Source organism: Symphalangus syndactylus, chromosome 10 (assembly GCF_028878055.3).
Source record: "Symphalangus syndactylus isolate Jambi chromosome 10, NHGRI_mSymSyn1-v2.1_pri, whole genome shotgun sequence".
In the NCBI taxonomy this organism is placed as follows: Eukaryota; Metazoa; Chordata; class Mammalia; order Primates; family Hylobatidae; genus Symphalangus; species Symphalangus syndactylus.
In genome coordinates, this window is record NC_072432.2 from 27,523,634 (window position 1) to 27,546,318 (window position 22,685).

General features: G+C 37.3%; 1 protein-coding gene across 1 annotated transcript; it reads right to left on the reverse strand.

Annotated features, from left to right (window-relative positions):
• Positions 1-15,308: 15,308 nt before the first annotated feature.
• On the reverse strand, positions 15,309-21,870 carry EBLN1 (endogenous Bornavirus like nucleoprotein 1). Its single transcript, XM_055296141.2, is given in 5 exon segments — positions 15,309-16,457; positions 16,604-16,695; positions 17,209-17,277; positions 18,565-18,687; positions 21,852-21,870. Coding segments are annotated over 5 exon segments (1,452 nt in total).
• Between the last annotated feature and the right edge of the window lie 815 nt (positions 21,871-22,685).

Consider the following 22,685-nt stretch of genomic DNA (forward strand, 5'->3'; position numbering starts at 1 on the left):
AGGGGTAGCATTTCACATTAAGACAGAATCTCAAGTCTGTTTAATTGCAATAATTTACAATGAAATTATATGACCCTCGTATACACCCTATTGGACCTAGAGGTATAACATAAAAATATGATAGATCATCTAACAATATGTGAAAATGTCACTCATTAATTTCAAATAGCAATTTGCAATTCTATGGTTATAAACTATTTGGCTTGGGGCAATATATTTCCAAGTCTTATGAAATTATTCATTCTCATTAAACACTAACGATCCTTACTGCAAAGATTAGAGCTAATTAACTACTCCTTTCGCCTACATTAATTTATTAGTTACTCATGATGAATCCAGTAAATGTTTCTGTGTTAGTTGGCCAAAGTAAGTATTATGGACCAGCTACCGACACCACTAAGCCTGCATGTAAACAAATACTTTGAAAAATAAACATTGCTATCATTAGGTAACCAAGTTGAAAAACAGACGGACATCAGAACCAAACATTATGATATATTAAATAGTTATCCATCTAACAGTGGGGTACCAAACATGGTGTTTCCATAGTTACAGGCACTGGTGTACAGGGACTTTGGTGGTGAGCAGGGTTACCTCATCACCATTTCAGAATCAAGAGGGTAACTGAAAATGATGGAGGTCATTAGCATTGACTTCCTTGCCTTAAATGCTAACAAGAAGTAGCCGCTTTTTAGAACCAGGAAGATTTCACACAAAGCCAGCAATGACACCAAGTCATCATTGGCACGAATGGAAGAAAATGAGTTCATCAATGCTTCAGAGCAGAGGAGTGGTTCCCAAAGTGTGATCCAGGTAACAGCAGCATCAGCAGCACCTGATAACTTGTTAGAAATTCATGTTAAAGGCTCAGGCTGGGCATGGTGGCTCACACCTATAATCCTAGCACTTTCGGAGGCCAAGGCAGGTGGATTACTTGAGCTCAAGGGTTCGAGACCAGCCTGGGCAACATAGTGAAACCCCTTCTCTACAAAAAATATAAAAATCAGCCAGGCGTGTTGGTGTGCACCTGTACTCCCAGCTACTTGGGGGGCTGAGGTAGGTGGATCGCTTGAGAACAGGAGGCAGAGGTTGCAGTGAGCTGAGATTGTGCCACTTGCACTCCAGCATGGGCTCAAAAAAAAAAAAAAAAAGACAAAGGCTCCCTACCTTGGCTACTGATCAGAACATCTCAGGGCAAGGCAAATCTTTGTTCTAACCAGGTGATCCTGATACATGCTGAAGTTTGAGAACCACTGCCATTGATTTTAAAACAAAACCAGACTCAAAAGCTAGCCTCAATTTTCTTGCAATTTTCTAAGAGTTATTTTCTTTCATTTATTTCAATTCAGAACAAACTGAAGCCATGTAATAGCATATCATTTAACTCAATAACTTAGCAATAAATTTGAATTGTTAAACTTTGAATAAGTTGAACTCTGATCTTGGCATATTTTGAATGTGTTATAAATGTAAGGTTTTTGAAGATTATACAGAGTTTGTGCTGCCATAAATTTTTTTAGTTAGTGCAATTTAAATGCACAGCAAATTAAAATATTACTTATTGACCTAAGAATGTATTATATTTTCATTTGAAAATTTTTGTATCCTTTAGTATATCTCACATTATATGCACTAAAATTATTTGCCTCACTTATAAGACAGCCTGATATAGAACATATCCAATTCTTTAAAAAATATAGAAAATTAAATATTATTATTCACCTTACAAAGAAATCACCTTTAGGCTTAAAACATGAATTTTCATATATAATTTAAAAATAAATTTATTCATAAAATTCAGTGTCTATACAATTTTTCTGGTGCATGTATGACAATCAAATCAACTGTTTTTCAAATGCACTAATTTTTAAGTATTCTGTACACATGTAACATATCCTGTACATGTCCTACCACTAGGCTGGAGCAGAGTCTGACATCCTCTAAGAGGGTTTTGTATAATCTATCTTCTGCTCCATACACTGCATTTCTAAAAATTCATTTGATCTAGAGACAGGGTCTTGCTGTGTTACCCAGGCTGGTCTTGAACTGCTGTGCTCAAACAAACTTCCCACCCTTAGCCTCCTGAGTAGCTGGGACTACAGGTATGTGCCACTGTGCCTGGAAACATTGCATTTTTAGAGGTTTCCTAATACTTTGAGGAAATCACTAAACAAACCCCCCAAAATATAATTAAACCTATGTGTGAATGAAACAGCTATCTTTGAGCAGACGTTACTGTGGTGCCATAGGCTGCTCTATAAGGAAGCATGTCAGGCAGTGTTTTGAGTCACTAAAAATTAATATTACAACCAGACAACCATGTAACATATATATAAGAACTCTGCCTTTTTGGAGCAGAGGAGATGGGCTGAGAAAGGCTGCAGGGCAGCAAGAGAAGCATGTTAATTCTAGGGGAAGAGTTTGATGAACAAAATGCAGGAATAAGAGAGTTGGAGTTTCCTACGCTCCCCATTATGAAAGTCTCAAGAGTTCTCCAGAAAGAACAAGGAGCCACAGCTATTATTAACACAGTTCACATAACTATAATGTGAAGTGGAGTTTCCTCCTGGTAAAGACCTGGAGATAAAGCTAGGAACAAGAAATCTCACCTGGTCTATATGTAATGACATTCCTTTATCAATTCTTTTAAATTTGTTAAGGTGTATTTTATGGCTCAGAATGTGGTCTGTTTTGGTGAATGTTCTGTGTGACCTTGATTAGAATGTGTATTCTGCTGTTGTTGGATGAAGCTGTCTATAGACGTCAGTTATACCCAGTTGATTGATGGCGTTGAATTCAACTATGTCCTTACTGATTTTCTGCCTGCTGGATCTGTCCATTTCTGACAGAGCGTGTTGGAGTCTTCAACTATAATGGTGGATTCATCTATTTTTCCTTGCAGTTCTATCACTTTTTCCCTCCTGTACTTTGCTGTTCTGTTGGTAGGTGCATACACATTAAGAATTGTTGGCTAGGCACAGTGGCTCATGCCTGTAATCCCAGCACTTCAGGAGGTCAAGGCAGGTGGATCACGAGGTCAGGAGATGGAGACCATCCTGGCCAATATGGTGAAACCCCATCTCTACTAAAAATACAAAAATTAGCTGGGTGTGGTGGCATGCGCCTGTAATTCCAGCTACTTGGGAGGCTGAGGCAGGAGACTTGCTTGAACCCGGGAGGCGGAGACTGCAGTGAGCCGAGGTCATGCCATTGCACTCCAGCCTGGGCAACAAGAGTGAAACTCCATCTCAAAAAAAAAAAAAAAATTTTATTATGTCTTCTTGGAGAACTGTCCCTTTTATCATTATGTAATGCCCCTCTTTCACATTGATAACTTTACTTGCTGTGAAGTCCTCTGTCTAAAATTAATATAGCTACTCCTGTTTTCTTTTGACTAGTATTAGCAGGGTATATATGTATCTTTTAAGTGGTTTTCTTATTGACAACATGTAGTTGAGTCTTGTTTTTTTTATCCACTCTGACAATCTCTATTATTTTTGGCCATTGATGTTCACAGTGATTGTTGATATAGTTGGATTAACACATTTCACTCTTTCTTCTGGCTTTTGTGGTTTCAACCGAGCATTTTATATGATTCCATTTCTCTTTTTTTTTTTTTTTGAGACAAGGTGTCACTCTGTTGCCCAGGTTGGAGTGCAGAGGCTCAATCTTGGCTTGCTGACTCAGCCTCCCGGGTCTGGGACTACAGGCATGCACCACCATGCCTAGTTAATTTTTTGTATTTTTTGGTAGAGATGGGGTTTCGCCATATTGCCCAGGCTGGTCTTGAACTCCTGGACTCAAGCAATCCTCCCGTTTCGGCCTCTCATAGTGTTGAGATTACAGGCATTAGCCAGGTAATGAGCCATGGCACCCAGCTGTTTTCTCTCCTTTGTTCGTATACCAATTGTACTTCTTTTTTTAAAAAACTTTTAGTGGTTGTCCTAGAGTTTGCAATATATATTTACAGCTAATCCAAGCCCACTTTCAAATAACACTACCAATTCCCAGATGGTGTGAATGCCTTACAAAAACAAAATAATCCTAATTATTCTCTCCTGTCTCTTGTATCATTGCTGTCATTCATTTCACTTAAATATAGCATATATAAATATATATGAGGCTGGGCACGGTGGCTCATGCCTGTGGTCCCAGCACTTTGGGGGGCCGAGGCGGGCAGATCATGAGGTCAGGAGATCGAGACCATCCTGGCTAACACGGTGAAACCCCGCCTCTACTAAAAAAAATACAAAAAATTAGCCAGGCGCGGTGGCGGGCGCCTGTAGTCCCAGCTACTGGGGGGCTGAGGCAGGAGAATGGCATGAACCTGGGGGGCGGAGCTTGCAGTGAGCCGAGATGGCACCACTGCACTCTGACCTGGGTGAAAGAGCGAGACTCCGTCTCAAAAAGAAAAAAAAAAAAAAAAAAATATATATATATATATATATGTATGTATGTATAGTCATGTGTTGCTTAATGACAAGGCTACAGTCTAAGAAATGTGTCATTAGGTGATTTTGTCATTGTGTGAACACCATAGTGTGTACTTATACAAACCTAGATGGTCTAGCCCACTACACACCTAGGCTGTATGGTGTAGCCTATTGCTCAGGCTACAAAGCAGTACAGCACGTTACTGTACTGAGTACTGTAGGTAATTCTAATGCAATGGTATTTGTGTATTTAAACATATCTAAGCAGAAAAAGTACAATAAAAATACACTATTATAATCTTATGGGACCACCATTGTATATGTGGTCTGTCATTGACTAAAACATCATGTGGTGCATGACTGTATATATGTATATGTATACTGTATATATATGTATTATGTGTATATATCCCATAGGCACAGATAAGATATATACATAAGCATACATAATCAAATTGTTGCCATTATTGTTTTGAACAAATTGTTATCTGTTAGATCAATTAATAATAAGAAAAATAAGTTTTTATTTTACCTTTTTTTTTTTTTTTTTTTTTTTTTAACAGTGTCTCACTCTGTTGCCTAGGCTGGAATGCAGTGGCACATTCATGGCACACTGCAGCCTCAACCTCCTGGAGTCAAGCAATCCTCCCACCTCAGCCTCCCAAGTAGCTGGGACTACAGGCATGCACCACCATGCCTGGCAAATTTTTTAATGTTTTGTAGAGATGAGGTCTCAACATGTTGCCGAGACTAATCTTGAACTCTTTTTTACCTTTTCTTATTCTGGCTTTGTTGTTCTTCCTTTCTCTATGTAGATCCAAGTTTCTGACCTATATTATTCTTCTCTTCTCTAAAGAACTTCTTTTAACATTTCTTGCAAGGCAGGTCTGCTGGTAACAAATTTCCTCAATTTCTGTTTGTCTGAGAAAAGTCTTTATTTCTCCTCTACTTTTGGAGGATAATTTTACAGGATACAGGAATCTAGGTTGGTGGTTATTTTTCCTTACAGCTTTAAATATTTCACTGTCTCCTGGCTTGCATGGTGTCTGAAGAGAAGTCCAATGTAATTCTTACTTTTGTTCCCCTATAGGTAAGGTTTTTTTCCCCCCCTCTGGTGTCTTTCAGGATTTTTTTATCTTTGATCTTTTGTAGTTTGAAAATTCAAACTACAATTTCTCCAATTTTTCCATATGCCTCAGGGCAATTTTTTTTTGTCATTTATCCCTCTTAATGTTTTCTGAGTTTCCTGAATCTGTGGTTTGGTATCTGACATCAATTTGGAGGAAATTCTCATTATTATTTTAAATATTTCTTCTGTTCCTTTCTTTCTTCTCCTTCTGGTATTCCTATTTAATATATGTTACACCTTTTGTAGCTGTCCCACAGTTCTTTGATATTATATTCTGTTTTTCTCAGTCTTTGTTCTCTTTGCTTTTCGGTTTTGAGGGTTTATATTGAGATATCCTCAAGCTCAGAGATTCTCTCCTTAGCTGTGTCTATTAAGAAGCCCAAAGGCATTTCCCAATTCTGTTACAGTGCTTTTTGGTTCTTCCTTAGAATTTTCATATCTCTGCTTACATTGCCCATTTGCTCCTGCAGGCTATTTTATCCATTCGAGCCCTTAGCATATTAATCACAGCTGTTTTAAATTCCTTGTCTGATAATTTCAACATCCCTGTCATGCCTGGCTCCAATGCTTGCTTTGTCTCTTCAAACTGTTTTTTGTCTTTCAGTATACCTGGTAATTTTTTTCTGGATAGACAAGATGTACTGGGTAAAAATGACTGCCATAATAGGCCTTTCGTAATATGATGGAAGGTATGGAGGAAGAGGAAGCATTCATTAGTCCTATAAATAGGCCTCCAAAGTAAGCCTGTACCTTTAGACTATGAACTTCACAAGTGTTTCTCAGTTTTTTCTCCACCCTTTAGTGGGACAGGATGGCTAGAACTGGCTGGGTATGTCCCTTCCTCCAGGTCAGTTAACCTCTGATAAACCCAAGGTTAAGTTCTGCTTAAATAGATTCTCCTGAGGGCAGACCTTATTAGGAAGAACCAAGTGCTCTGGCATATTTCAAAATGCTTCCTTTTTCCTTCCCCTGCCCAAAGCACAAGGGGATTTTTCTCTGATATTTACTGTGAGCACCTGGTTGAGCTCCTAGATGTAAAACACAGAAACTCCATGACTGGGTCCCCCTGGAGTTTTTAATTCTCAGACATGTCTACGTCTAGCCTCTGTCAGTTTTTCAATTACAGTTCAGGATTTCTGAGGAGGTTTCTCCTGCATATGCTATGATTCTCTGTGTCTGCCTGTCTGTTTCTCCAATTTTAAGCACAACATTTTGCCCTGTGACTTCACTTCTCTTACACATCTAAGAGGTGTGGTTGAAATTTTCACTTGTTAGGATAGGATGGTGACTTCCAAGTTCCTCACATGTGGAACCAGGAACCCAAAGCCTCTTTTTTTCTATATATACTACTATAACTAAGTTATGGAATATATCTGCTTAAAGATTATTAAGAATTGAAATGAACTCTAAACTGTATTGTTTCCTCATTAAATAGGGATACTACTATCTATGTTTCACAGTGTTGAGAAGATTAAATAATTCCATGTATGTGAAGTCCTTCAGATAGTCCCTGGCATACAGTAAGAGCACACACCTACATCATCATGATCAAGATCACCACTGAATGAACCATGTCATCTTTACCGTCATGCTGTTTGTTTTATACACAAAATCTGACAATACTAGTATTACATGAGTCTTCCAGAGTCAAAACTCAACATTTATCCTAAGTCTAAACTTCATATAAATCTCACCTCCACCACAGAAAGGAGAAAGTAAGCCACGTTTAACATAATTCCTCCTCCCCATGGCACAGTTTCAGAAATTTCTCCAAACATATATTAATTATTTTAAATTCAGGAAAATCAACAACTTGTCATGATTTCTAAACAATCAGATGTTCCAATTAATTACCAGATAATTTTAGAACTAAAATGAAATGATCTAGACTAAACATTCATGGTATAAGGCACATAATGGTTAAGAGGCATGCCCATAGCCGCTCTGCAAGTCAGACTGGCACAAGTCTCCTGACCACACTATGCCAGGCTATCTTCATTGTAGATGCATCAGGTAACCTACACTATGCAAAAGAGCTTCCATTTCTCATGTTAAATACTGTGCTATCAAGGACCGTCCAGGCTTTCCTTCTTAACAAATATTTTTACACAAAACACTTAATTCTTTGAGTTTCCAACAAAACAAAAAGACACTAAAAACACTAGCTTAGTATTTTAGGTCAAATAATATTTCACATAACAGAATTTAAAAATGTTCTATGTGTAAACACTATCAAGTCACTATGTATAGCTAAAGCATATAAATTATACACATTCTGTAGTAATATTTAACATTCATGTATATTACTAAAAATTCTGAATACTAAAGCAATTAATTGATTCAGATTCCAAAAATATAACTGTAGAATATAAGTGGCTTTTTTACTGATGACGTAGTTTATTTTCCAAAACAATTCAAAATAATTCTTATGATGTTTATCTAAGTGTATCATTCACACACTCATCTTCCACCACCTAAAACACCAGCCCTCCTTTTCCTAAAGTAAATTTACATTTGGAGAAAAGGTTTTGATAAGAGATTTTTTTCCAGCCTGGAATTTGATAAGCTTATCTGTTTGAGATAAACTCCAGTTTCACCAACTGGCTAGAAAATTCAATGTCATTCTAGGGACAACATGAATTCTAATATTATCAGCTTTATTTGTATCTTCTCCAATTCTTGTTATATGCAAGTGATAAGAATTCCTTTAAGTTGTCTGCCTCGGCAACCAGGTCCCCTTGGTGAAGGAGTTTGTCAGCCTTGGGTCCTGTTGCTTCTTTGAGTAGACTCTAAAATGTATCCAGTTCAGGGCAGAAGCTTCCATATTAGGACTTTGCTTGTTCTTGTTTGTTTCTTTGCCCCATTCCCCACCCCACCCCCCCCACCCCCGCTTTAAACCTGTTTATTTTTGCAAATGGAAAACATCAGTGAATCTAAGCTTAAAAGAAAAGAATAGGCAGTTATAAAAACATCTACCATAACCAAGATTATTCTATTATCTCCTTCAATTTCCAGGTGCAAAAAGAAATAAACCTCAACTTTTCTAAATTTGTTTCATGTCATTGTATTTTTCAAAAGAAACACAAAATATGGCAAGGCTACTACTCGGTTCTTACTAGGAAGAAAACAGAACAAAGCAGGGTTAAAAATAAAACCACAAAATCAAACTAGTAAGATCAAGAAAGAACTAAAGACAAGCAACAAAATCTATAATTTCCAAAGAAGATTCAATCTGGAATATTTTTCTTCACTTCTCTTTAGAAAATTGTCAAAATTGGCCAGGCGCAGTGGCTCACACCTGTAATCCTAGCACTTTCGGAGGCTGAGGCGGGTGGATCACCTGAGGTCAGGAGTTTGAGACCAGCCTGGCCAATATGGTGAAACCCCGTCTCTACCAAAAATACAAAAACTAGCCAGCATGGTGGCGTGTGCCTGTAGTCCCAGCTACTCAGGAGGCTGAGGCAAGAAAATCACTTGAGCCCGGGAGGCAGAGGTGATGCAGTGAGCCAAGATCACGCCCCTGCCCCCCAGCCTGGGAAACAGAGTGAGACTCCATCTCAAAAAAAAAAAAAAAAAAGAAAGAAAAAGAAAGAAAGTTGTCAAAGTTCAGAACAATATAGCTTTTTTTAAACAATAGTTTTCTTATTTACATACAATGACATGTTTTATGGAAAAGCAGAGAATAAAACATGGACAGGGAAAAAAATAGTTCCTAAAATCTTCTTTTAAAGTTTCAGTTACAGTTGAAACTTCGTAAGGAGTACTCCTTCCCATTCTGGAATCTCACTTCATAGAAGCGGCTGTTTCTTCTAATTTATATTACTATATCTCAAAATAACCCCTTCTCCTACCTTCCTTCCTTCCCTCCTTCCTTCCTTCCTCTTCCCTCCCCCTCTCCCTTCCTGTTTTGTTTAAGGGACAGGGTTCCCATCACCCCAGCTGGAGTACAGTGGCAAGATCATATAGCTCACTGCAGCCTTGACCTCCTGGGCTGAAGCAGTCCTCCTGCCTCAGCTTCCTAAATAGCTGGGACTACAGGCACTAGCCACCATACCAAACTAATTTTTAAATATTTTGGTAGAGATGAGGTCTCACTACGTTGCCCAAGCTGGTCTTCAACTCCTGGGCTCAAGCAATCCTGCCTTGACCTCCCAAAGTGTTGGGATTACAGGCGTGAGCCATGGCACCCAGCTATTCTATTTCTTGTGGGGGTTTTTGTTGTTGTTCTTGTTCTTAATATTGTCTTTTGACTTTTTCCTATGGAAAATCAAGATTTCTTACCTACCCACCCCCACCAAACAAGCAAACCACTTTACTTCCCCCCACTTATAGTTACAGCATAATGAATCAACTTTCTATGATTCATAATCACAACTATAAATCTGCACAGCTAAGCCACATAGGGTTCTATAAGTTTTCCCAAATATTTTATTTTGCTTGTTTTTTTTCTGTCTCTATCTTGTATTGATTCACAAACTCTCCAAAGCAAACCTCCATCCTTCTGAGGGGTTGGGGAAAGATAGCTGCCCAGCTCTGAAAGGGGAAGGAGGTAACCTGGAAGCCCAAAGCCTTTCAAATCATTCTTTGAATGTCAGTGCCACTTTGCACTCCCTGCTTTAGAGGTTTCTGCTTCCTACAAATTCCTGTGGCTTTCTGGCGTTCTGCAGAGAGAAGTGGCTTTTTTGGCTGGCTCCCCACCCAAGGTCTTGGGTTTCCATCTTATTTGTGCTACTAAATCAGTTATCTCTCATTTGCTTTCCTGATCTTCCACCTCCGTTGACATCTTTTGTCTGTTGTCATTTCTTCTGCCATTCTTCTTGTTCTTTTTAATCCTTTAATATCCTTTTAGTGTGGTTTATAGAGGGAACATAAATAAATGCATCTGTTCAATCCACCATGTTTAACCGGAAACCTTTGTGCTGACTGTTTGTAAAGCATGACTGGGTATTTTTTTAATATCATCACACCCATTTCTCTTTTGTCTATTCAAAGTTATCTGCAGGTAAGTCTGATTAACTAATTATGGATTTTTTTTTTTAAGTGGGGACAACACCTAGTCCTAAGCAAGACTGTAAAGCTGATGAGATTCACATCTAATGCTTTTAGCTTCCCCATTCTTTTGCCATTTTCCCCACTTGATGGCACCCTTCTCCAATATCCATTATCTTCACAGTCCCTCCAGAAACTAGATGGGGTAGTGGGGTGTGGGGAACAAATGTGCCTGGGAACTTATTCATACTAGAATGTAAATGATTGACAGCATTATAGGTACTTCCCACTATATAAAAACAATGCAACTCCTCAGCTGTAATTAAGGTAAACTGGAATTTCCAAAGATGTGTTTTAGAAACTTTCTCTGGGAGCAGGAATGTGTTGGGAGGAGTGAAGTAAGGAAAATGAGCAAGAAGGGACAAAGAAAATGAAATGGCAATGAAAAACAGTGATGAGAGATTGGCAATAATGTCCAATTTCAAGAGATTTTTTTTTCCTTCCTATACATGCAAATCTTGAAAATTCCAGGGTAAAAACATTGAGAAAACAAAGTTCTATGGACTTCAGAAGTTATAACAAGAGATATGGCACTGGAAAAATGTAAATATTATAAAATTTCTTTTATGCCTGGTAAACAAAACTATAAAAACGTGTCCCAAATTCCATTTATGCTCCTAATATTAATTAGTGGCCTCACTTTTCTGATGAATGACATTAGTAGCCAGAACACTCAGATTTCAGATCAGAGAAATTGTTTTTTTGACTACTCCAGCAAGAATATAAAGGAAAAGAAGCCATTATTTACCAGAAAAATAGCATCGTTTTTTGACATGACAATCAAGGAACTCTAGTGGCTACTGGAAATGATGACTGGGCCGTTCTAGGTACATGATCTCTAAGGGGCTTTGGCCAGCACAAGCAGAGAATGAAGCTCTCTTCAGAAAAAAAAGAAACACTTATGCATCAGCCTTACTAAGCTTCTTAAAGTATGTTTAGATATACACGGGCAGGAATTCTAATTTGCTCATCCATAAAACAAAGAGATTGGCTTAGGTTTGTGGTTCCCAGTGCAGGCGTGTTAAGCGACTTCCCTCTGTCATTAAATTTCCACCAGTCCACAGCATAGCAAGGAAATAAGGGCCATGTAACAGCTGTCCATGAAGCCAACTTTTCTCAATTTTAACAATTGTCCTCTATTTTGAAATTGAGTCCCACCTTTTATGAAAGTGTGATGAAAATGGACAGCAGTTTTTCTTTACTTCCTCCTTCTCCTCTCCCTGCTTTTAAATCTTAGTTAGCAAAATTTAAAACTTAAAGGATTTCCTTTGGACACCAACATTTAAAAGAGTTTAAAAATGCAAACACCTGCTGATCAATGATAGCTAAAGCTTCTGCCAATATTGACGCAAATTAACTCAAAACAGTCCTCCAATTATTTTACACCAGAGAATCTCAACATAGTTCTTTTAAACCTCAGTCTTTCTCTTACATTGTTAAACCCCTATGTTGGTCTATGTTTAAACTATGGGGAAAAACCATTTAAAATGCATCAAATACTCAATTAAAGGTCAACACTGGTAGTTCTAGGGTCCACCTACATGCTTAATGATGGCAGACTAGTTGAGAGGAAAGCTACAGGAATTGTCTTTAAAAGGAAATTACACAGTAAGCACACTTTGCTTAAATTGTATGTTACAGATTAATGATGATAGCAGTAATAGATCTCTAAAGACATTTTTATTCTTTCTCTCTATTCAATTAAGAAAATGTCAATCACCCATAACAAAGAAGAAGGACAATAAGTATATGAAATCACTTTAATAAGCAAGTGAATATAGTGATGCTTTCACTGGCTTTTTCATGTCGTTTTGTGTGTGTGTGTCCCCCTCCCCTATCCCCTGTCTGGTATTGGGGCAAGTTCTCCCTGGCTAATGACATCAAGCTAATCTCCATGAGGGTTGGTAGATCTAGTGTTAATGCTTGATAAGAACAGGTGTTTTATAAGTCTTTAATCTTAAAGATCACGTTTACTCTAAAAGTATTAAATGAGGGCTCAGAGACTTGAGCCACTTTCCGGGCTCTGTGATTCACCTTGGACTGTGGCCAAATAACTTCACCTCTTTGTGCCCTCAGTTTCCTGGTCTATAAATGGGGAGAATAATATCTCAGTAGATCCTCAAGACACTCGTGAGGTAGGTAACAGTCAGGAAAAATCTTTGAAAAATATGAAGCATAAAATGTTTAAAAGGTATTTAAAATACTTAAAGGTATACTCAGATTCAATAAATATCATTTCCTGACTTAGGACTTCCAGAATATATCCTTATTTGTGTACAGCATTCAATTCAAATGCCACAAGTTACTATCAATTTTTATTCCTTCATGTACAACCACTAGCTTTTCCATTTACTCCTAGTTACTTATATCTCCACCAACCTAGTGACCTCCACCAACCCAGAAACCACAGACAAAATCTGTGCTTTCTAAAAATGGCTCCATGAGGCAACTCCTTTATGATGGTTAATGAAAGTCTACGTTGCCCTACAAATGCCACTAAAAGTTCTTATCTAACTTTTCTATGGAATTTCTTTTCCTAGTCCATTGCTCAGTTTACTGTAAGAAACCAAATGATTTCAAGATCCAGAAACTAAATACGGAGAAGACAGTGATACATCTGAAGGAATACTAGCAGCTACAAATCCACTGGCAGCTGGATTTAGGGACCTCCAGCAGTGCGTTTCCCAATATTTCAAGTATGAGAACTCCGTTTTAATGTTCAGATCCCTCCACAACTGAAAATTATATAATGACCAGAAAAGAAACTATAAAATTAGTAGTGCTTTTGAGTGAATTTGTATTTTTCTAATCATAACAATATCTATATACGTTTAAGAATTAGCACAGTATGATTGGTAAGCATAGAGTTGGAGAAATTTCACCAGTTTTTGACTCACAGGATGGCAACCACTGTCTTACAGCTAACTCTAGCCATGTTTTTTGCCTTCCGATAGAAAATAATGAATTTCCCTCTTAAAATGGGAGAGAAAAATAAAAATTCAGAAATTGATGTAGCAAGTTTCTACCTTACTGGTTGTCTTTTTAAATCTGGGAATTGACTAGTTTTTAATCCGAGTGATCTATTGTTAGAAGAAAAAAAAAAATCTTTGCAAGTTGTTGAATCTTTTAAAAGTCCTAAGGGGAACGTGTTTACTGTCTGTGATAGTGGTTCTTAACAATGTCAGATTTAACAACTCTTTTTTATAATGAATATGCTGTAATGACTCCCTTTGATAGCCTATTTTATCTACCGAGTGAAATAAACCATCCTAAACAGCAATGTATGGCTTCTCATGATTCTGTGGGTTGACTGGGCAGTTCTGCTTGACAAAGTAGCGGCAGCTGGGGCTCTGGGGCCCCTAAGAAGTCACAGTGGCCTCACTCACATAACTCAGCTGGCACTGGCTGCTGGCCTGGAGCTCAGCTGGGGATGTTGGCCTAGGACCACCCTTCTCTTACAGGTTAAACTCTCATGTGGCTTCTCGGGCTTCCTGGTAGCACGGCAGCAAGGTTCAAAGAAAGAGCATTACTGGAAGCAAAGGTAGAAGCTGCAAGCTTCTTAAGGCCAAGCCCCAAACTTACACAACATTATTTCGCTGCATTCTATTGGCCAAAACAGGTCACAGGACCAGCCCAAATTCAAGGAAAGGGAAAACAGACCCCACCTCTTGATGTTGAAACGAGGTTATATTCAATGTACCTGTGGGGCGGGCGCAGTGGCTCACGCCTGTAATCCCAGCACTTTGGGAGGCCGAGGAGTTCGAGATCAACCTGGGGCAATACAAAAAATTAGCCGGGCGTGCGCCTGTAGTCCCAGCTTTTTGGGAGACTGAGGCGCGAGAATCGCTTCAGCCGGGGAGGCAGAAGTTGCAGTGAGCCGAGATCGCGCCACCGCACGCCTGGCTTGGTCTACAGAAAGAAAATAGATGTGGAATGGGAGATATTGCTATGGCCACCTTTGGAAACGTAATCCATCACATATTTGGGAATGAAATTCCTGGGTGATATAATCTAACTACATAAACAGTGTTTTAGAAATGAAAATAGCATCTCAATAGTTTAACAGAGAACTAAAAGGAAAATAATTCATAACATGTATTTCAATATATAAATGCTCAGATATGACTACACTACAAGATCCATTAAAATAGCTAGATCCTTGCATTGACTGAATGATCACATTTTGATTTAAGAAAAAATAAGTCATTCCATAAAAGAGATCTCCTGAAATGAACAGAGGTACAGGAGGACACTAGAACCATAACAAAAAATAGTGCTAGGATAAATGATAATGCATCAGACTTATTTCAACATAATTATAAAAATAATCAAGACAAATTAGAGAAGAAATACAATAATCTTAAAAATGATCTGGGCCTTATCTATAAACAATAAAATAAAAACTCCCCATGTGACTACAGAAAACATTTCAATTATTTCAAAATTCTACCACATGTCAAAGCATATTTTTAGCCTCCAGTACTTAAGAAGACTTTGGAGATCACATCTTTCAGTGGCCAGAGAATATTGGATGGATTCTTTTAAAGAATAAAAGATTATAGAGAAGTTGTGATAGATGTCAGAGACATATCTGACCAAGATTGAAAACAATAGGCAACACTCAGATACTATTTTAGAATGTGATTTTCACATAATTTCTTTTTACATGTATATATAAGGATTAGTTCACATATTTGTTATTCAAATTCCGAAATCCCATAACCACAAAGGATGTTAAGTGTAGTATATGGATCTATGTCACTTCCTCTGGAGATTTTCCCAGCCGATGCCATTTGAAGTAGAGTGAATGTAATAGTTGATCCTGGTATAAAAGTCGAGGGCTTTCCAGAAAATGTGGGATTCCTTCTTTTGGCCCAGTAGTTTGCTGCTGTTGCTAAGTTTGGGAATATTCGTGGTGATAGCTCCCCAATAACAGGGTGGCAAAGTATACCCCCAAATTCAAAGAAATCTCCAAGTGCCTTTTTAACCAGTGCTTTCTTCTGCTCAAAAACTGGAATCTCAGACACAACAGCGGGTAAAACAATGGAACCATCCACGCACTGATCCAGGAACATTCTCACAGTGTAGTAGGTTGTCATCTGTGCTTTGTTGGCAACTACTTTAACTTGATCAAGTAGCTCGAGTGCAGGGGATTCAAATTCTCTGAATAGAAATGTGAACATTAATCCTCCAACCCATGGTCTTGAGTTGATCCAATCTATAGCTGGCCCTGCATTTTAGCTAATTAATAAATCAGCACATTCACTATGCAAAGGTCTTCCAATGGATATCATCATTGCCTTGAATTGTCTCTGTACTTGGAGGCTGTTGGTGCATATCGGGTCACTCGATCCGGCAGCAATGCCTATCAGGAGATCACAGCAGTGACAGAGAATTGATGACATCTCAAGGGCAGTGAAGGTAGGCAAAACATCTTTGAATTTGCTAGCATAGAGAGTACCTGTTTCCTTGTTCTCATTCCCAATCACAATATTAGACCTTTTGCTCACACCGACACTGAGTAGTGCCTTGTGTAATCCATCGAGTATAGAACACAAAAATACTAAGCTTGGGGTTACAAGGTGAAAATGAGATCTGTGTGCTGGGTCTAGCATAGACTTTGCTGCTTTTTCAATGTCCTTAAAATCTCCAATACCAGGTTGGGGCTCCAAGGCATCTGCTGGATACTGTCTGCTCTTCCCAGAGAGCTCAAATCTCCCTTGAAAGTAATGGAAGCTGCTCCCATCCTTTGTATTGTCTTGTGGGCTGCTGGTCTGTGGGTTTTTTTCTTGGGCAGGACATTGTGGGTGATTGTTTCTGTGATTTTCACACAATTTTATATTGCACTAAAAAAATACGGAGAATGGCATAGTACAAAATATTTTTAAATAACATTTATTAATAAAATGTATTATGACTTCTGTATCTCATTTACTTCTTAGTAATATTGTTTTTTAGCCTAGTAAAGGAATTTCCAAATCTCCTTAATTACACAACATAATTTTGATTTTCTTGCTTTTACACCTAAATGTGCAGCTGCACTAAAATCCTTTCCCCTGTAAACTGTGAACACCAGAGCTATGCCTACAGAGAGAAGAGTCAACCACTCATTTCGAACACAAAATTTAAGGTTTCCTTAAATTTAAACTCAATCATCAAGATCAGTAATATTGTAATGTCATCTTTTAAAACATCAAAGTAATGCCAATAGAACCCCCTATAATGAACAAAACAAAACTTCTAACAAAGCCAGGATCTACAGAAAGAATTAGTTGTTCGACAATTCTTACACAATATCTTTATGTCATTTAAGCTTTCCTCGACATAAGGACATTTTCCCTAGATAAAGAGCCTTTTTGTGTAGCTTCTTTTAAAATTTTTCAGTATTCCTTCACACAGAAGGGCTGCTGACTTAGATCTGTATTAAAAGTACTACTGCCATATTTGTCTAGGATTTTGCTCAGGGCATTTTTTTAAACTAGCAGGGCAGGAACATTTTTCGTTGTGCAGAACCAAATCAAGTTTTGGGGCCATCAGGCAAAACTGGTCCCCTCCTCTAACTGTCAGTGATACCCTATATCAAATCATTGGGTCAACCCCAGAATTCCCTCAGGTTTCCAAACTCGCTGGCCAAGTGGGTGCTGCCCAGAGCAACTGGAGATAACACTGGAGAGGGAATGGAATGAAAGGAACACAGGTTGTACAGGTTTTTTGAAAACTGTCTTGGACATACATCTAAGGTTGATTTGAATTTTAATTAAGTCTCACTTAAAGGCTCTCTGGGGTTTTTAAAAATTAAAGAGCTTTTAAGATATAATATTGCATGCCCTGCTTTAAAACCTAGACAGTGATAAAAGCTTAAAACTGACGCAATCACCATGCTAATCACAATATTCCATGCAAAAGTTCTCCAATGGAAGGGATGTAACATTACATGGTCATTCATTTCTTTTCTTGCCTCTTAATGCAATGAAAGGTTATTATGTTTTGTCATGTTCTTAACTGTCTTGTTCCAAATATAGGCTTTTGATCTGGGTGGTATGTTGTGCATCTCAATAAATATTTTTCTTTGCATTAATTCACAATAATCCACGTTTATTCCCCGAAAGTCCATTTGGAGGTAGAAAAAGGTGAGATTTATGAAAACAAATGTTCAAAATCTCCACATACTTAAAAACATCCTAAAACTTCATGGATTTGTCTGTGGTTCCCAATTCTGAAAGCACATATAAATTATAGCATTTTTGTTATTTCCTTATGTTTACATGAAGACAAAATCTAATAGATATTAAATCGTGTTAACAAAAAACAATTTTTTTCTGAGACAGGGTCTCACTTTATCACCCAGGCTGGAGTGCAGTGGCGCAATCTCAACTCATAGCAGCCTCCACCTCCCTGTTCAAGTGATCCTCCTGCCCCAACCCACAAAGTAGCTGAGACTACAGGTACTTGCCACTATGCCCATCTAATTTTTGTTTGTTTTTTGTAGAGACAGAGTTTCGTCACTTTGCCCAAGATGGTCTCGAACTCCTGACCTCAAGTAATCTGGCCTCACCCCACGCTACCCCACCCCTCCGCCACGGCCTCCCAAAGTGCTGGGATTACAGGTGTGAGCCACTGCACCTGGCCTGAAAACAATTTAAGGTGAGCATGTGAGCTTTTCCCTCCACCTGTTTGGTGTGCTAATTAAGTCACTTAAAGCTGCTTGTGTTTTACCATGTCCGTTCTTAATCCCATGTCTCAAACATTTAGTTAATCATGCAACTAAACTTAACTAGCAGTTATAATCACAATTATCTGAGCATTGTTTATTGTGAATAGGTATTTTCGGTTACTAAAACCAAAGGTCTTAACTAAAAACATCCCCATATTCTTGATTATTTGGATAATTAGGGGCTAGAGTTGGTGTTCTCAGTGCCATAAACCACAACGTATTGCATATCCCTAAAGCACTTGGTGGGATGCTTTGGGTACTACAGGATTTTGTGAGTTTTCCAAAATATGTATCAACTACAAAGATGACAGTTAATTTAATTGATAACTTGAACTGTCCATTTTTCTGTTGTCCTACAATCTCTATATTAGAATTCAAAAATATTAAAGAGTAAAACAGAAATGATAAATGATGTGTCTTCTGAAATTTCTAAAAAATGCAATTTTCAAATGGCCTATGAAAATTAGATCCGTTATCTTATAAAACGCTGTAGCAGTAGGATATATATACTAAATAACCTTTCCAATATTTTTTATTTGTTTTGTAAATAGAATAAGTCCGTAGTGAGACTCTTTAAACCTAGTTATTAACTTACGTTCAGGACTATTTCATTAGGAAGCTTTTCTTCTCATTTTGGCTATTTTTGATCCAAGAAACCAGGTCAAATACATAGTTTCTTGAATAATTTCTAGAATGAAAACTGTTGAGAAGTCTTTATACATATATTCTGAGTTTAGAGCATTAAAATTATAGTAAGGTTGGATGTGGTGCCTCGTGTCTGTAATCTTAAGTGCTTCAGGAAGCTAAAGTGGGAGGATCCCTTGAGTCCAGGAGTTCAAGACCAGCCTGGGCAACATAGCAAGATGCCATCTCTTAAAAAAAAGAAAAAAAAATTTTTTTTGTTGTTGTTGTTGTTTTAATTAGCTGGGCATGGTGGCATGTACCTGCAGTCCTAGCTACTTTGGAGGCTGAGGTAGGAGGATTGCTTGCCTCCAGGAACTCAAAGGTGCAGTGAGCTATGATCATACCACTGCACTCCAGCCTGGGCAACAGAGTGAGATCCTGTCTCTAAAAAAAAAAAAAAAAGGTTGTATTAAAAACCCAGTCTATGATGCAAAGTATGTTATTCTATACGTACAGGTGTGTAGCCTACACTCTGCATTATGGGCAAAATTATGTTGCATATGAAGCATGAAACGGTGAGTAGCAAATTCATCTAGCTATGGCCTCAGTAAATACACTCCTTTGTTTAGCTTATCAGTCATCACTAAAAACATTTATTAAAGACCTTCAATATATGGATCCTTTTCTCAACAAGTTTAAGATGTAGAAAAATATTACAGAAGATGATACAAAGTTATTGCTAGTCACATATATTATGATTATTTGTATAGAAATTCCAAAATGGAAAAGTAGAAAACAGATTTTTTCAAAGTCTTTTCTAACTTTAGTTCATAGATTCTTTAATTCCTATAGGAACACAAGATAATATATTACAAATATATAATAACAAGATCAACAAAGACACACCTGTGAAAAGAAGCCAACTGCCTAGAAAATAAAGGCAGCCCCAGAGCCCACTACTCGCCCAGGCTTCTTCCAAGATTAGGTACCTAATTTTGCATTTGTAATTTTGTATTCATTTTCTTTAAGAAAACCCCCCAAAATCACATAAGTGTTAGGCCCCTCAGAACCTGGATCTGCTCCAGTGGGGAGTAAACCATGTGTGACTTGCATAAAATGAATACAATACTTGGCTGAGCTTTTTTGAAAAACTATAACCAGGGAGATATACCAGGTTCCTGGATGACAAAATTTACTATTAAAATGTCAAGTCTCTTGAAGTTTAACTGAGGGTTTCATGCAAGCACAATGAATATTCCAACAGTATTTAGAAAACATAACAAAACTTTGGAAAAAGCTGGGAAACATCTGGAAAAAATAAGAGTCACTAAGAAATGTTTGAAAAAGATGATTAATTAAATATGAGGTGCTGGGTTGAAGGAAATATGGCTGTTATCCTGGGTACAAAACATATTCTAAACCTTCAATAATTTAAACAATGTGGTCCTGGTGCAGGAATAGGCATGCTGACCAAAACAGACATTAGAACATGTAAAAAAATTAATAATCAATAAACGAGGCAATATCAAGACAAATTCAGCAGGGAAGAGAGGAAGTGTTAAGAAAAATGGTAATGGTACAACTGGTTAGATAATTGGGAGTAAAAATCCATTTTGATGTTAGTCTTATACCATCTACCCAAATAACCTACATAAAGGAATGAAATATTTTAAAAGATTAAATTATACAAAAATTACAAGAAAATATACATTAATATGATTCAAACTCCACAGAGGAATAGGTGTTTTGGTTTTTTGTTTTTCTTTTCTTTTTTTTTTTTTTTTTTTTGAGACAAGGACTTGCTCTGTCATCCAGGCTGGAGTGTAGTGGCACTGTCATGGTTCACTGCTGCTGCAACCTCCTGGGCTCAAGCAATCCTTCCTCCTCAGCCTCCTGAGTAGCTGGGACTACAGGCATGCATCACCTTGCCCAGCCAAGGAATGGTTTTTTAAAAAGCTTAGTAACAATGAAACAAGTTACAAAATAAAATATTGACAGAACTGACAATGTAGAACTGAAAAATATTTGCACACAAAATTCATTACCCAAATCAAAGGCAAGCGATATATGGGGATTAAAATACTTTCTGCAAGTATACAAGGTTAACATTGACCTTATATAAAGAGCTCATACAAATCTATAAGAACAGCACCAAGACACCAATAGATTAACATGCATAAAAGCAGGTATGAACACTGGCAATTCCTCAAAATACTCAGCATGGAGTCAACATAGGACCCACCAACTGCACTCCTAGGTGTAGGCCCAAGACAAATGAAAATGTGTCCACCCCAAAACTTCTACATAAATGTTCATAGAAGCATTATTTATAACAGTCAAAAAGTAGAAACTCCGATATCCATCAACTGATAAGCTGATAAAATGAGTTATATCTGTACAACAAAATGTTACTAGACAATCAAGAAGAAAGCACTGTTTCAAGCTACAGTATGGTTGCCTCTTGAAAACGTACGATACGTGAAAGAAGGCAGTCACAAAAGATCATATGTTGTGCGATTCCATTTATATAAAATATCCAGAATAAGTAGACATATAGAGACAGAAAATAGAGATAAGTGTTTGCCTAGGTCTGTAAAGGGGTTTGGGGGGAAATAAGGGGTGACTGATAATAGGTACATGATTCCTTGTTGGAGTGATGAAAATATTGTAAAATTAACTGTGGTGATGGTTGCACAACCCTATGAATATACTAAAAAATCATTTAACTGTTTGCTTTAAATGGGCGAATTGTATGGTGTGTGAGTTATATCAATACACAATGTGTAATATATTATCACAATACTATCTATATGATATCACTGTACATTATAAATAGCTTTATTATAAGATGCTTTTTTAAAGTATGCCCAGCCAAATCACAGAAGAAAGCAAGTTAACAAACCTGAGGAAATTATCAGCATTGCTAATAACCAAAGAAATACAAATTAAAGCAATAAGGAGATAGTATTAATATTTTTCTCAAAATAACTAAAAAATAGTTTTGACAATTCTCACTGCTGCTACAAGTATGGCAAAACAGACATTCTCATATATAGCCATTGGGAGTGCAAATTAACACCACCTTTTTTGAAGGCAGTTTAGCAACAGATATTAAGAACTTTCAATATAGTAATACTCTGCCTCAGTGGTGTAGCTTATAAAAACATAACACAAGAAATTCCTCCTAAATATGAAAGGGAAAAATCTTTATATACAAAAACCCTCATTTCAGCATTATATATGACCATGAAGAAATGAAACATCTTAAATGTTTAGTGATAGTGGAACAGTTAAGTATGCTGTGGTATATGTACTAGATGAAATATTACACAACAGGGAAAGATGCATTACATATTAATATGGGAAAATTATTACAAGATATCAAGAGAAAATGACAGCACAAAATTATATGCATAATACTGTTAGAACTACGTTTAACTATTTTCTTCTTTTTTATATTTTCAAATTATCTTTAATAAACTACACTTAAATTTTTCTCAATATCTAAGAAAAATAAAACAGTAACAACATGTAAAGCACTATATGATGTGTGGTTTATGCCATAATGAGTACCAGATATTCAGAGAAGAGTTTCAAACTCAGTGTGTCAATATTTTATCTGCAGATGACTGTGCTTCTATGATTTTTTTTTACCCCAATAAAAGTCATTTGGTGAAATCCAATTTAGGAACACCTCATCTGGCATGTACAAACAAATTACCAAAAAAAAAAAAAA